Raw genomic sequence first — 16698 nt, 5'->3', positions numbered from 1 at the left:
AGGAAAAAGTCTTTCCATCTTTCTTGTATACTCCCTTCAGGCACTGGAAGACTACAATTAGTTCATCCCAAAGCCATCTCTTTTCAAGGCTGAACAATCCCAACTTTCTCAGCCTGTCTTTATGGGAGATGTGCTCCAGCCCTTAGAGCATCTTGTGACTTCCTCTGGACTTATTCCAATAGTTCCTCATCCTTCCTTTGTTGGGGGTGTCACAGCTGGAAGCATTTAATTTTCTCTGTGTAATGTCTTTATCTATTATAAAATGGACAGAGGAAGACAAGGCAAAAATGAAAACCTCCATTGATGTCCTGCTTAACTACAATAGTGACAAAGAGTGCAGGTGGATTTATCCTATTTAGGAGTTTGGGTCTCTTATATCGTCTTCCAGGTACTGTAGAAAATGGCTGCCCATATTTTCTCTGAAGTTCAGTAAATGAATGATCTCAATATTTCAAAGATTTCTTTTTTGTCTTGGTTTATCTTTTATGTAGCAGAATGACAAGCAATGTCTTGGAAAATAGCAAGGTGTCAAACAGTATTGATTTCATGCTATAGCAGTGACCTAGAAAGTGCTATTTCTCATTGAAAGATTATGTTGTGGTTTTACCATAAAAATAAGATGATTCAAGCTCTAGGAATGTTTCAGGCTACATAATTATTAAAAAGGCCTATTTTTTTTTCCTTGATGAAAGGCTATAGAATTGTTCTATGATTAAATAAAATAATCCCCTGAATTGTAACTACCCCAAAACCTACATCTTACATCTATAATTTGCTTTCTAATTAAATTTCTGACTAAGGATCCTCTTCTTTTTTTATTCATGTCATTGAAACTTTTTTATTACTGATTTGGAAAGAGTAAAACACTAGACTTGCTGCAGTACTGGCATTTTTAATTTTGTTATTTGAAGTAAGGCGTGATGAACAAGTGAGACTAAAACAAGAATGGATTCTTGTTATGCAAATTAATGTTTCCAGTTTTCATCATGAATGGAAATGAAAGTCCCAAATTTTCAAAAGAATGATTTCTAAGTGAAACAGAAGAGATTTTCCAAAATCATCAGTGTCCCCCTTCTTATAGATCTGTAAACTCAGACAGATCCTATGACAGTTTGGATAAAAGTATAAAATCTGTGAGCGTACCCCAGCTTTGCTGTTTACTGACAATTCATTGTGGGGAACTATAAGAAAGTAAGGCTAACTCATCTTGTTGGCTGTCTTTGTGTGCACTGAATAGGAGGTAACTCACTCCTCAACTTTGAATAGGGAGCGGAAATGTGTAATTAATTAAAAGGAAGAAATTATATATGAAAAAATAGGCCCACATTGACTTAAATTCTTTATACTCCTTGAAATATATTGTGCATGTGTCATTCAGAAAAAAACCTATTTTTCCTGCTGCTTTCTGTTCCACAGAAAAAACTTGTGGAATAAAATGCAATAAAAACAGGAAATATGTTGGAATATTCATAACTTAAAAAATGTAAACCTTTGAGCTTCAACTTCATTAGTAATGAAGCTAATACTGTTCGTTAGCAATCATTTTTATTTGGTGCAAAATCATTAACAATTTCCACTTTTACAAGTTCTTAGCATTTTGAATATAGTTTTATGTCTTCTGCATGTCATGTCTTTGTTTCAGTAGTTTGGTCAGTCTGCAGTAGGAGCAGATGTAATGACTTGTTTTGAAAATAAAGCTTTATGAAATCTTTCATAGCTGCCTTTTACCAGCAGTATGCTCTGGCTGGCTGTGCTGATTAAACTTATCGGCTTTTATGCATAGGAAAGGTTCTTGGATGCTCGGGGATATTTGGGCCACATGGTCAGTGCTGACTTTACTGTTGCTGAAACTTGGAGTTCCCTATTGACAAAAGTTCATGTACAGTCATTCTTGCTCAAGTTTAAATGAGTTGCCCTGTGTGTGGTGTAGAGTGCTGTGTGGCATAAAGCAGAGTATCTCTTGACTCACGTGGTTCATGTCACTGGGTCAAATATTTTGACTGCTGATTGCGTGAATATGTTTAATCACATTAAATTCTGGAACAGCATAAAAATAAAAAATAGGAAGCAGATGTTTTTTGCTATTGAATTTATTGAACCATTATTACCTAAAAGCTCCATAAATACTCCTTACGTTTTAAGGAAGGTAAATTGCATTATATGCATGTGTTTAGTATCTTTAAAACAATTTTTTAGTTCTAATCTCCTTCTAATTTGTAAGTTTATTGATTTCATTCCATATTGTGCTATTTGTTGTTAAAAGACAGTTCATGAAATAAAGGGAGCATTGTAGGAAAAAAACATTTATCCAGTGCCTATTTTTCTGCCATAATAAAAAGTAAAAATAATAAATGTAATAAAATTCAGGATATAGCAAATAACTTTTAAGAATGAACAGTTTACACCAAGGTGTGAATAATAACTCTGAATAGCAGTTATTCAGCAATTTTAATACACTACTCTAGTTTCAGTATGACGTAATGTTCCCTGTAATCTACTAATATGCTGTTATTTTGCTCCTTCCCTAAAGATAATTCATTATTCTTTCATAATGTGCTGGCCACAAAGTTCTGTTTATTTCAAAAATAATGCCATATTGTGGAAATTAGGTTTGATTTCCAAATTCCTCACTCCTTCAAAAAGGCAAAATATGTAATTATCAGTAATTCTTCTATTCCCAATCTAATATGAAACCAAATTCTGAATTCCGATGAAAAAGCAGGGGTTTATTCAGCAAAATATTTAATGATATGAAGAAAAAAATTTAAATGATATGAAGAACTGTGAGCATGCGCACATTTATGGGGATGTGAGATTTTTGTATCTACTTAGATTGAATGGAGATACAAATGTATTTAAATTCTTCCAGTGAATTCAGGGTGTTTTCAAGTTTTCACAGTGGGGAAATTTGTACGTAAGCCAATATTTTCATAACTTATTTATATCGTGTACCTGAAAATAAATATTTAGTAGGAGAAAAAAGGATCCTCAAACCACTAAAGGTTACTTGCATCAGCAACAAAATTAACAAAGTAGTCATCTCCCCCAAATTACAGAGCTCGGTGAATCAAAGTGGAAGAGGACAAATTTAATTGATGCTCACAGGCTGCTTCTGATGAGTGGCTGATGGCTGCCCTGCCTGCACAGAGTGACCACCATTCCTTTGCCACGCTGATCTGCTCAGCAGCACATTCAGCTTTAACACAGCGTGTTTATCCTTCATCCTTTCGACTATATATTTCTTTACTTGCTTGGAAAAGCCAGAAGGCAAATCTGAAACTGAGATAGAGGATAATATTGTTTGCTGCTCTTTGCAACATTGACTAAAAGTCTTGTCTCTTGCTTGGGAGAAATGGTTATAGGGCAGTCTGTCTTGCAAAACTAGTGTTTCCATCTCATGGCCTAGATATGACTATTGTCACATCTCTTTAACTTTTCTTAAGCATGATGTAAAAAATGCTTTCTAACTCTTCTTACATAAAAAACAACAGAGGAAAGAATGTTAGCACTTAAATTTTACAAATTTTTCAAAGGATTTGTAGGTGAAGATTCTTTAAAAACTACTTGAAATTTACAATGACTGTTTATCAATTACAGAAGGCCAAAGTCTTGTCTAAATAATATGAATGTACTAAATAAGGAAATTATTTATTTTTATGCTTCAAAGTCTTTTCCTTTACATGTGCTTAAAAAAATCTTCTGGTTTAATTTAAATCTCCTGCATTATGGTAAAAACCATAATATCAATTTTAACCTTCATAGGATTGTAGTATGTCACACTTTTTCAACAATTGCATTGATGAAGTAAATTTTAATGCTTGACTGTTTAACTTCATCTTTCATAAAAAATTTTAAAATGCTAACATTTGAACCTTATTTTTCTTTGGTAGCCACAAAAGGGTTTTTTTACCAAGATGGCTTTTGTACAGTGCCAACTTATTATCTTTTGCATGCAATCAATCACAGATATGTCAGATTAATGAGGATATTAGGATAGGGAGAGAAGATATCATCTCTGCTATTACAATAAGTATGTAGAGCTAACTCTTCCAATCTCCATGCACAGCAGTTATGAAGAAGCTGCATTCTGTTTTGAATGATCAGTCTCTGCAAAACTAGATATAGTTGGTATTTGGGAATGTGTGGGAATATTTTTCCTGCAAGTACTTTTCAGAAAGGGTGGTTTTGGGGGTTTATTTGTTTTAAATAGCATTTAACTATTCCCTACAGCTAAAGTATCCAGTTTATTTTCCTGGGTAGAGGAGGGAGAATGCATCTGTTGTAAATCTTGAGAATTTTAACAAATTAGTTGTCATTGGTGTAGTGCTACACTTTTAATTACAATGAAACTCAACCACATAAGGCATCAGATCATCTTGTTGATATGATGACATTAAAATGTCCAATGACCTGCAAACATTAGCACCTGTAGCAGCTGAATGAGTTTTAGGGTTGTCTAAGACTGAGGCAATGCTGCCGCCTAATGATGGGAGCATATAAGATGCAGTATAGCAACGTTGCTTGTTTGGCAAGCAGGCAAGGCTTGTGACATCAGTTGAAGACTATAAGTGAAATTAAAAGCAATAAAAATAGGCCCATGGACTAGACTACATGATTTGATGGTGTGCCAAGACATTTATTTTGTTCAAAGCTAAAAGCAAAATAAAACCCCTGTAAATCACATCAAGTCTGTAAACATTTTGTTTTCTGTGTATTAATGTCTGTTATGATTATAAAGAGAATGATTCTCCACTTTTTCCCTATTTTGATAGATGAGCTTTTTTTATTTCATTTATTTTCTAATGCTTATCATTATAATAGCTATATCATTATAATAACTGTCTGAGAAATTTTATTATTCTCTGAAGAATCCTAATACAGATTTCTCCTAAATATTTTTATTTCAGAATAAGAAATTGCATTAATGTCTCAATACTACATTGATCTATGCATCACTGGCCTTTTTTATTTAGAACAGTTTAATGTAGTCTAGTGGCTGAGAAGAATATTAATGGTATCACTGTCAAGTTAATTCATAGACCCATAAAGAGCAATAACACTTGTGTAGGGCATCTGCCAATGTAATCTGTGACAGCTTGTACATCCAGCAGATCAAAACTGAATCTAGTCCTGCAGTACCTGCTCCTTTCTCAATTCTTCTGGTAGGTCTTTCAGTTTTTGCTCTGTAGAGAAACATAAAGAAGCAGAAAACTTGCTCTTATTTCCTCACTTTTTATCTCCATTTCAACTTGGAATGTTATTGAAAAGGCATAGAAAATCCAAAAATTTTTATTGATTTCCTCTGGCAAAAGAATTCATGGAAAATTGGTCAACCCTTGAAAAATTATAATTTGGCAAAAGGTAATAAACTGTAATTAAATCATTATAAAGGCATTGATTGATTAGCAGGCATCCCATTAAATTATTATAATTATCTAAAAAGTTTGATTAGGGCAATACATTTTATGTACTTAAAGCCTGTGCTAAAGTTTGGGTTTTTTTGATATTCTATTCCTCTCAGCTGGGCTGACTTCCAGCAATCAGCATCCTCACAACGAGTTCCCATCAAAGCAACTGCCTGAGATCTACATCTCCCTTCTGCTTCTTCACAACAGGTGCAGGAGGTTGGTCTCCATCAGACAGTGATCATTACCAATGGCTGCAGGTGGATTTTGGGAATAGGAAGCAGATCAGTGCTATTGCAACCCAAGGCAGGTACAGCAGCTCCGACTGGGTCACTCAATATCGGATGCTCTACAGCGATACAGGGAGAAACTGGAAACCGTACCACCAAGATGGAAACATCTGGGTAAGTAATTGCTATGAAATGGAGGTGTGTGCTGTAATGATAATATGGTCAGTGGTTTTTTTGGAGTTCTATGACTTGTAGATCTCTTCAGTGTTTATATCAGGACAGAACAGAGCTTTGCTCAAAACACAGTTATTTAGAATGCTGCTGTCAGGAGGGCTATCCGCAGATTAGGGAACCCATTTTGAGATGACAGTATTTAGCAGAATATGCAAATTTTTTTTGGTTGCTGGTATTGCCTAATGGGTCTCATGCTTTGCCTCCTCTTTCCTTTTAACTGTTTTTGTGGAGTGAGATAAAATAGTGGTTTTGAAAATTCTTCTGTTAAAATTTTGGAAGGTAATTTTTCTTTGTGTGTATATGTGCTGGAGAGCAATTTTATCATGTATGTAGTATTTTCCATGTAGGTGCTACAGGGATGTGTTTGTTTTAGCTGGGATGGAGAGCATTTTCTTCACTAGCTAATATGGGGATGTGTTTTGGATTTGTGCTGGGAAGAGCATTGCTAATTCAGGGATGTTTTCTTTACTGCTGAGCAGTGCTTGTACAGTCTGAAGGCCTTTTCTACTTCTCACCCTTCTGCAGCAAGTTTCTTGTGTGGGTGCACAAGAAACTGTGAGGGGGGCACAGGCAGGACAGCTGACTCCAGCTGACCACTGGGATATCCCTTACCACAAGGAGTCACGCTCAGCATGTAATTCTGGGGGAAGGAGGAAGAGGGCATATTTAGAGTGATGATATTTGTTGTCCCAAGTCACCGTTACATGTGATGGAGTCCTGTTTTCCTTGGGCTGGCCAGACAGCTGCCTGCCCATGGGAAGTGGTGGAGGAGTTCCTTTATGACTTTGCTTGAGTGTGGCTTTTGCTTTACCTATGAAACTGGCTGTATCTCAACCCATGAGTTTTCTCACTTGTCCTGTTCTCTCCCTCATGCCACCATGGGGGAGTGAGTGAACAGCTGTGTGGTGCTTAGCTGTTGGCTGGGGTTAAACCATGACAATGGGTATTTATGCTATAAGCATTTTAGGAAAAAGCATATAATTTGGCTTTGTTTTTACATTTTTTTCCGTGGATAAACTGCTAATTTCATTCTTGCTGAAAACACTAGCCTTCCATTTTGCTGACAAAAAAATGATAGCTATTACTTAACATGCTTATACTCATAGCATTTCTTTCAGATGGTATTCTTTCTCAAAAGTATACTTTGAAAGCAGAAAAATGTTATTATTCTTTCTGAAACCAAATTAAGTGATTAGCTATTATGTAAAAGCAGACAAGATTTAACACAGTGATATTTTAGATTCATGTTTTTGCCAGGTGCTTCTTTTATTAAGGTCTGTTACTAAAAATTAATGTCAAATATAGACCATAAGGTGAATGATTTTTTTCTGTATAAGAGAAACTCAGTTAATATGTGGAGAGTGTAGAAACAGTCATTTTTTATTACAGTATTGATTTATTGAAAAAATCTCTTCCATGTGCCAGATAGGTTTCTGAAAGAAGGAAAATTTAAAGCTGGGGAGGTGGACAACCTTGAAGATAAAAAATATTGAATTTTGTTTAGATTTCTTAGAAGCTGGATATGAATATGATTCATCAGGGTAGGGGACAACTTATGCTTAGCTTGATGAATATAAAAAACTCTCTTTTAAGACCACTTACCGTAAACACTAAATGCTATAAATATTTTTATATTCCTACTTTAAATATATAAAAACTTCTCCAACCACTACTGTTGAAATCACCAAGAATGGGAGAGAGCTTTGCAGCTGGCTGAGTGAATAATATATAAAGCAGAATATTTAGGCTGAGGAAAAATATGTTCTTAATAAATTTTGGTGATGCCTAGTTTGGTTGATTTAGTCACAGCTGTGATTGCTTGTTTTCAAAGCAGACCAGCTTTCCAAGTGAGGGCTTTGTAGCAAGTCTTTATTCTTATACTGTCACTTAATATAAAAACATTGATAGCTCCTTCTTGCAAGAACATTTCCTTTTTCTCTTTATTAGCACTTATGCATGCTTGGTGGATTTAGGGGAATTCTATGGGTCTGTTATTGATCATTGACATCACTTGCAAAAGAGTGTGATGAGCCATGCAGGTCTGCTGCTTTTATTTGGAATGCTGTCTTTGGATATATATTAGCAAGCTGGTTGCTGCAGTACTGCTATTGTTCATGTCCTAAAATTTTTATCCAATATTAGTAAAGTAGATTAAAAAATAAATGCCACCTTATCTCTGCTTTCTTTTAAGAGTAAAAGTGGGCTGTTACCAAAAAATAAAAATGCCACAGTTCTTGACTCTAACTCTAGTTTGCCTAAAATAGTATTGCTTTGGTGGTTAAATGGTGTCTCAGCTTTGGTTTTATCTTGGAAACACTATTTATTTGTTATTAATGAATATTCATCTTAATATGTTCCCAAAACAGGGGAGGTGCATGGAGAAATTATGTGGTCCTATTGTTGTGGTAGTGTTACAAGGAGACAGACTTTCCTGATGTGAAAACAGAATGGATGGAAAATCTGTGCTAATCTTCCATCTAGTGTCAATTTGTACAAGAAATTAAAAGCAGTGGTAGCTGTTAGGACCAGACTAGACTACATAAGCCAAGCATTTATCATAGGCACTTTAAATTCATAAAATCAGATTCTTCCTGACTGAAATGACTGTGATGATCTTAAAAATCTCATGATTCTGCTGCCCTTAAAAATCTTTTTAGAAAGAATTTATTCTTTACCTTTGCATTTGTATCTTTTAAGAGATTTATCCACTAGAGAAATACACTCTGCAGCCTTTGTTTAAAAACTCTCTTCCATCATCCCTATGACAGAATGTCATTGTTTTTTGACAACAGTAAATTTAAAATTAAATGCAAAAGCAAATTAAATGAGTAAAAGAGAAGTGCAAAGTTCAACAATATTTAAGACTAAAGTAGTTATGATATCAGTTGACACAGAGGATGTGATGTGAGAAACAAAGGGAAATAAAGCTAAATAGATGAATTGGAGAGAGAGGAAAGGAGAAATAATTTGCAATAGAGATCTAGTCAGGGACAAACCATTATAATCTGCATAAAAGGCTGAAGTGAACTCTTCTGTATGCGTTAGTCAGGGAGGAAAAGGAGTTCTATAATTACCTCCTAAGTAGGAGAGAAATCAAAAGGCTCTCAGGAAGTCTGTGATGGGGAAAGTGCTTTCAAGGTGAATTTAGAGTAAGCTTCCCAGTTCTGTAAAATAGATTTTGTGACCCCACCCCTCCTGGGCTTTTGGATATTTTCAATTTTCATGAATTTTAATAAGATGAGTGAATGTGGCCTCTTTCCATAAAATGCCTAGCAACTAGAGAGTTTTGATCACCTCTCCTACCTTCACTCTTGTAGTCTGAGATTCTAATTTTGATAGGTCATGAAGTTTTCCCTTTATATGTCAATCCACTGGGGTGTTTCATGTACACAAAAAAAACCCCTCCACTTTGTTTTGTTATAGATGCTCATTTTAGTTACTGTATCAATGCTATTTGCCTAATGAACACATACCAGACATGGTTCTACATATAATACAATATGTTTCTATTTGCTAACTCAGCTATAGATGATATAAATATCTCACATTAAGCATAATGCAAATATCCTCTATAGCTATAAGACATCTTCTGAAACATTGAGACTCGAATTTTATACATCAGTGGAAGAGGCTCAGCATGTCTAACATTAAAATTTTTCCTAAAGGAAGATCCTTGCTAGAATGGAAGAGATCTTATGAAGTATTGTCTTCTAAAATTTTATTACTCTAATAGAACTTGATATCAGCTCTCAGCCATCTCATCATTTTATTCTTGGTGATATCCAAGTCACAGAATCAGGGAATAAGCTGAGTTGGAAGGGATCCACAAAGGTCATAGAGTCCAACTCCTGGCCCTGCACAGCACCATCCCCAAGAGCCCCACCTGGTACCCAAGAACATTGTCCAAATGCTTCTTGAGCTCTGTGAGGGCTGGTGCTGTGACCTCTCCCCTGGGCAGCCTGTTCCAGTGCCTGACCACCTTTTTCTAATATCCAGCCTAAATCTACCCTGACACAACTCCAGTCTATTCCCTGGGGTCCTGTCATGGTCACCACAGAGCAGAGATCAGCCTCTCTCTTCCCCTCACAAAAAAGTTGTAGACTGCAATGAGGCCACCCCTCAGTCTTTTCTGTGCTAAACAGGCCGAGTGACTTCAGCCACTCCTCACAATGCTTCCCCTCAAGGCCCTTCACCATCTCAGTTGCTCTCCTTTGGACACTCTTTAACATCTTCATATCTTTCTTGTATTGTGGAACCCAAAACTGCCCCCAGCACTGGAGGTGAGGCCTCCCCAGAGCAGAGCAGGACAATCCCCTCCCTTGCCCAGCTGGTGATGCTGTGCCTGATGTACCCAGGACAGGCTTGGCCCTCCTGGCTGCCAGGGCACTGCTGGCTCACATTCCACTTGCCATTGACCAGGACCCTCAGGTCCTCCTCTGCAGTGCTGCTTTCCAGTATCTCATTGCCCAGTCTGTCCACACATCCCAGGTTGTTCCATCCCAGGTACAAAATCCAGAAATTTCCTCTGATAAACTTCATATTGTTGATAATTTCTCAGCCCTCCAATTTGTCCAAGTCTCTCTCAGCAGGGCCTCTCTGCCTTCATTGGAGTCAACAGCTCCTCTTAGTTTTGTATCATCTGTGAACTTGCTTAGTGTCCCTTCTAGTCCTCTGTCCAAGTCATTTATGAGGATGTTGAAGAACACAGGGCCAAGGATGGAGCCCTGCAGAACTCCACTAGTGACAGGTCACCAGTCTGATGTCACTCCATTCACTGAAACCCTTTATTCCCAACCCATAAACCAGTTGCTCACCTGTCACATAATGTGTTTATCCAGCTGTGGACTGCACATTTTGTCCAGAGGGATACTAGAAAGTATCAAAAGTTTTACAGAAAATCCAAAAATATTATGGTAATTGTGAGTAAAAAAAAAAAAAAGGGAAACGTAAAGTTTAGACCCTCTGCACATGACATTCAAGTTATATTCTGTACCTGATTCTTATCTTCACCTTCAGTGGACATCAGTGGAGCTTCAAAAATGTAAAGGAAAGCAGATTTTGCTTTATTACAAAAATTTAGGTGTTGACAAAGTGGCTGCTGCTACAATTGAAAGCAGTTTATATTTCTGATATTGTTTTTCTTCCAGTTTTAATTAAACTTAGAGTATGTTATGCATAACATCTGCTTTGGTATTATTTTTATTGTTGAAAAGATATTGAGTGAGTACATAGTTTTCACTATGAATAATGATTTTTGAAAAGGAATTTATTTTATGCACTTTCCTACTGGCTTTAAAACTTTCTTTTTTTTAATTTTAATCCTTCTGAGTCTCTTCCCTGTTTTAGGTGAAATAGGCAGGAATCCACTGAGTTAACTGTAAAATGAACTTTGCATTTCTCTGGGAAATGAGGAATAAACTACTGTTTAGCAATATATTCTCTTCATTTACATGGAGAGAATTTACATGGTTCCCCTTGGTATTGAAGGAAGTTGCTGCAGCACAGTGGATGTAGTTTTTACTAGAAAACAAGCTCTCAGCATTTCAGAATATTTTGCTACAGGATTGAGCCAAAAGTCATTGTGAAAGAAGCTCAAGCGAGTTAGATAATTAACTTTTTCAAGCTGTGCAAGACTTCAGATGTTTGATACTCTTGGGTGCCTTTGGAAATACCAACCATCAGACAGGCCTAAAGTAACATTTAATGACTAGATAGATATAAGGAAATCATATGCAGCTCTACCTAGCTGAAATTATGTGGGAGCCATCTGCTCTGAGTTTCTGTTCGTACTGACATACATTTTCTGGTGAGATTATTCCAAGAAAAAGTTACAAGACTTATCACGTTCCCAAGCCCCTTCCACCTGCTCTACAGAGCAACATTTTCAGCTAACAAAGGACTTAGTGCATACACCTTAGTGTACAATGATTTGTGTATAGCAACTACAATTGAAGAGGAATAAATTCTAGCATCCACCCACTATGTTAGGACATGCAAGAATTATTTGCTTTGTGAAATCTGTCACTGCTTTTTCCCCTGAGAGACAACTTATATCCATAACTTCCAGCTGAATATTAATGAAGGATTATATGAAACAGTTCTTGAGTTTGATATTAATGCTGTTTTCCTTTTTTTGTGTTTACTTCATAAGATCTTAACTGGCAACTTACATCATAGGAAGATTTACTGGGTTAATGGGCTTATAGGCCTGGAAATTTTGTCCTTTTTTAAGTACTTCTATTGAATTACATTATTTTATTAAACCAATTTAGTTTACATGACATTATACATTTTATAGTTGTGGGAACACTTAGAAAATATGAAATGTGATTAGAATGGTCTGTGACCTGCCATTTGTTGTTTCTGGGCCCTTACTAGAATATCAGATACTGTGCAGACCTATTTAAACATGGCAAAGTGGTTTGATATATTAATCAGTACAAGAGTTTTGGCTTGTGTTTATAAGTCTTTTGGAAATGTTTTCTATGTAATGACTCCCTGACTTATCCTATCTGGAAGGATTTTGTCTGGTATCTTCCTGTCTCCTTAGCAATGTCTCAAGGTTACCAGTGTCATAATAACTGGCTTTTAATTCCCTGCATAATTTATTACTAGAAATGCCTTTTTTCCTCTTTTTTTAAAAAGTTTCCTTTCATGGTGGGGGTAGCAAGAGGGAAAATTTTCATTTTTCTCCTAGAATATCCTGTGTGACTTTTGTTAATTTCATTGTGCCTTACCCTGCCTGGATGCTATGCCTCTGAGGACCTGTCTCCCATAACTTTATCTTATAAAGATTGTTCCATTCACTTGCAACAGCCAATATCACCTTTATGGGTGTATTGAGAGAATGAGGAATCATAACTCCCACCCAACTCACTTTGTCTCAGCACTTAGTGGACATTGCTGACCTATACATTGAGGGCCTCTGACTGAAAGGGTATGGACACAGAAAAATATTTCTTTTTCTGTAGTGAACGTAAATTCTCTTATAGACCTAATGTAGTAGTCTCCATTATTATGTCAAATAAATATGATAAAGTTTTGATAGGACACCTTTAGAAATTCAGGCAGTTGCTGAAATGGAATTTTTAGAAAACCCTGAAGAAAAGAAAGTTGCAGATAAGCATCAGTGCTATCCGGATGGAGCCTGTTTCCTAATCTACTCTTCTCCATGTGAAATCTGTTAAGAGAAACTGTGAAGATTTTTAAATGCATTTAGAGAAACATACTTGGGGTTATCTGAAATATCATGGCAAAATATATCTATGCCAAATGCTGTCACAGCCACAGACTGTATTTGTATTAAAATGTCAGAAGATCTGATAGCCTTTTAAATGTTGGAATACTAAGATTATCACAAAACTCAGCTAAACAGTAATGCTAGTTTAAACTACTGACTTTTTGGAAAAAAAAATATAGATACTTATGTGTCTCTAACTAATAATGTATTTTATGTGTGAAGCTATATCCTGCCTAGAAGACTTTCTAAGCATATTTTTGCTTAGAATCTTTGAAATCATATTTTTTGCAGGAAGAAAGACCTCTAATATTATTTTTAGCAGAAACATGGGGTTGTGAGTTTGCTTTTAACTTTAAATAACATCTTTAAATGGAAAATAAGCTGGCATGTGGAAATTGATTGATCAGATGGAAAGTTATTATTATTTTCAATCTAAGGTGCTATTTCTGAAATAGAAAGAAAGATTCTATATTTGTGTTAGGCTGTCTACAGAGGCACAAGCAGAATAATTTTTAATCTATCACAGAGTATTCTACATAAAGAGAATACAAAATTCCTCCTGGTGTGGTGGCAGACAGCATCCCAGCCCTCCCCTGATTCCGTACAAGCCATTAAAAAGATTGGGATAACATATGAGAGGTATGCAGTGTAGTCTGATAGATCATTTCCATTCTAAAGGATTATTTTCTAATCTGTTGTTTTTAGCCTGAGGACTACTTGTCTGTTTTTGTTAAACCATCCAATTTTAAACACAGACATCTAAAGGCAGGCACCTAAATCCAGTTTTTGGCTCTCAGATGGCTTGGTTTGCAAATACCTAAGAGTGTCATCATCTCACAATGAATACAATGCACAGGTTCCTAAGCCAGCCTAAAAGACTACATGGTATACTTAATCAGCTCAGCTATGACAATAGTCATAGTCATGGCTCCATGGCATCACATCTAGGCTAACATATCTTTGTTGAGTGCATCAATAGTCTCTTAAAAATCCTAGCATAGTTATCTAGGTCACCCTTAATCCCCTCCATGAAGCCTGAACACATGCTTAGATGATAGAACCAGAGAAGAATTTTCAAGGATTATACATTTTTGCAGGCTCTCTCTAGAAACACTTTTGAATGCCTAGATAAAGTCTACTGAATATGACCACATAAAATGGACTGTAGTGATTTCCTTGTGGCTTGACAGCCCTCTTTTGTTTGGCTACAGTGTATGAATATATGAAATAATTTATGAGACTCTTATAGAAGAAGGGCAGCATATGACCAAAAGTTTGCTTTAGGGCACTTTTATTGTTGCTGGATACAGATTTTAAATTTAATATCATGTATTGGATAAAAAGCTCACTCTAGGGTAGTGTAGTTAATGTCTCATATGATGAAAGTATGGCTAGAAATAGGAATTCCAATGATCTCCACAGATGTAAAAAACCTCCAAACAAGTCCTGATAAATTTATTTGGTTTGCTTTAAGTTAAATTAGAAAATGTAGAGTTACAAAGCAAGAGTGTTGCTTTTTACTTACTCATTAAATTTTGTTATGTTAAAAGACTTCTGCAGTGTCTTTGCCTTACATAATAGAATAACCAGCTCAGGGTGCTGCCCCTGGGTCAGAGCAACCTCTGCTATTAACACGGTCTGGGGGATGAACAGATGGAGAGCTGCCCTGGGGAGGAGGACCTGGGGGATGTTGGCAGATCAGAGATTCGACATGACCCAGCCATGTGCACTTGCAGCCCAGAAAACCAATTGTGTCCTGGGCTGCCTCCAAACCAGCATGGCCAACAGGATTCTGCCCCTCTGCTCCTCTCTGGGGGGACCCCACCTGCAGTGCTGCATCCAGCTCTGGGGTCCCGAGCACAGGAAGGACATGAAACAGTTGGAGTGAGTCCAGAGGAGGATGCCAAGGTGTTTAAGAGGATGGAACACATCTTTTTTGAGGAAAGGCTAAAATATTTGGGTTTTTCAGTCTGGAAAAGAAAAATCTTCAGAGTGACCTAATTGCAACCTTTTAACACCTGAAAGGAACCTACAAGAAAGATGGAGAGGACCTTTTTACAGGAGCATGTAGTGACAGAATAAGGGGAAATGGCCTTAAATGGAAAGAGAGTAGGTTTAGATCAGATATTAGGAAAAAAATTCTTTACTGTGAGGGTGTGAGGGACTTGAACAGGTTGCCCAGAGAAGACATGCCCCATCCTTGGACCTGCTTAACACCAGGCTGGATGGAGCTCTGAGCAACCTGATCTAGGGGAAGGTTCACTGCAAGGGAGTTGGAACTAGATGATGTTTAAGGTCCCTTCTAACCCAAACCATACTATGATTCTTTGAATACACTTCCATACACAGCTGTCAAAAATCTGATCTGTCAAGAACTTCCTTAGTTTCTTCCTAGTTTTTCCACCATGAAGCTCAAGAAGTTGCCAAAAGAGGTTTTGAGGGTGCTGAACCAAGCGACATGCTGAAGTTACTTACGGCCTTTTGATTCTGGGTGATGTCTGAGATTTTTCCAAACAGCTTACTGTTGAAATGAAGAGGCAAATCAACTCTAATTATATTCTGTGTTTGATGCATATGGCCTTTATTTATCTTTTTAATTTACAGCTGGCTTCAGTTTCTCTGGTGAGATGCATCATAGAATATCCCTCAACATTAGGAAACTTGAGATATTTGTTCTAAATTCAAGGAAAACCCCATTGGTAGCACCAATAGTTTTCATTTTCTTTTTAATAGTGCATACGAAAAATGATTTAAGTTTTGATCCATGAAATGCTCTTGTGCCCAACTTCAAATGTTGAAAATAAAGTAATGAAACTAAATGTTTAAAATTGAGTTTACATGGTCAGAGAGCATATTCAAGTGTGTTGGTATAATATTTACAACAAAAGGAGGAATGGCCTGACTGAAATTCTTTGTGCAGTACCATATGACATAATAAAAACTTAGTTAAATGTTAGGCAGGTGTAAAACAGGAAATGTTCTCAGCTTTTCTTTGCTTGGCCCTGGCAAAAATGAAACTGTGCACAAAGCTGTGGTGCTTCAGTCTGGTGCTTATTTGATGGATTTTTAAAAAGTTTTTTTGTTCTTCCTTAATTAATTAATTTCCTTTTTTATTAATTATTAATTAATTAAACTGAAAGGTACTCCTATCAGGAGAACTCTTATGTTGAGACAGCTACACACTGCAAATACTAAAATCCTTATACTGGGAGATGGTCACTTTTCTCTATAATATACCCTGTAAATATTTCTGTTTGGCAGAATAGATGGGTTTGTGCTGGCACATCAAAGACGTGGTTGTGGCAATTCAGGTGGGACCAAGGCCTTTTGCTGTACTACTTCTGTTGCCTGGGAGGTGTGGTATGAACAGAGCATAGCTTGTAAAAGTTGTCTCCCATTTGCCCCTTGGCTGATTAGGTGTTATCCCTCCACTGAAGATGAAGTTAAATACCTGGGAGCAAGTGATGGTTGAATCAATGAACATTCACTTCAATGTATATTTTTGGGATTGTCCATATGTGGAATTGTACTTTTAGCATCTGGTTCTCGCTAGAGAACTGGTACTTGTTAAATGGGGAGACTGGAGACT

General features: G+C 36.6%; 1 protein-coding gene across 1 annotated transcript in view; it reads left to right on the top strand.

The window, feature by feature from the left end:
- Positions 1 to 16698, top strand: part of CNTNAP2 (contactin associated protein 2) — a 1030166-nt gene that overhangs the window by 339276 nt on the left and 674192 nt on the right. The window contains exon 3 of the mRNA XM_054654380.2: positions 5616 to 5809. Coding sequence (XP_054510355.2) covers positions 5616 to 5809 — 194 coding nt within the window. The remainder of the gene's footprint in view (positions 1 to 5615; positions 5810 to 16698) is intronic.

This window comes from Agelaius phoeniceus, chromosome 1 (assembly GCF_051311805.1).
Source record: "Agelaius phoeniceus isolate bAgePho1 chromosome 1, bAgePho1.hap1, whole genome shotgun sequence".
NCBI classification, from domain to species: Eukaryota; Metazoa; Chordata; class Aves; order Passeriformes; family Icteridae; genus Agelaius; species Agelaius phoeniceus.
Note: the sequence above shows the minus strand (reverse complement) of the source record. Positions and strands in the feature narration are given on the sequence as shown.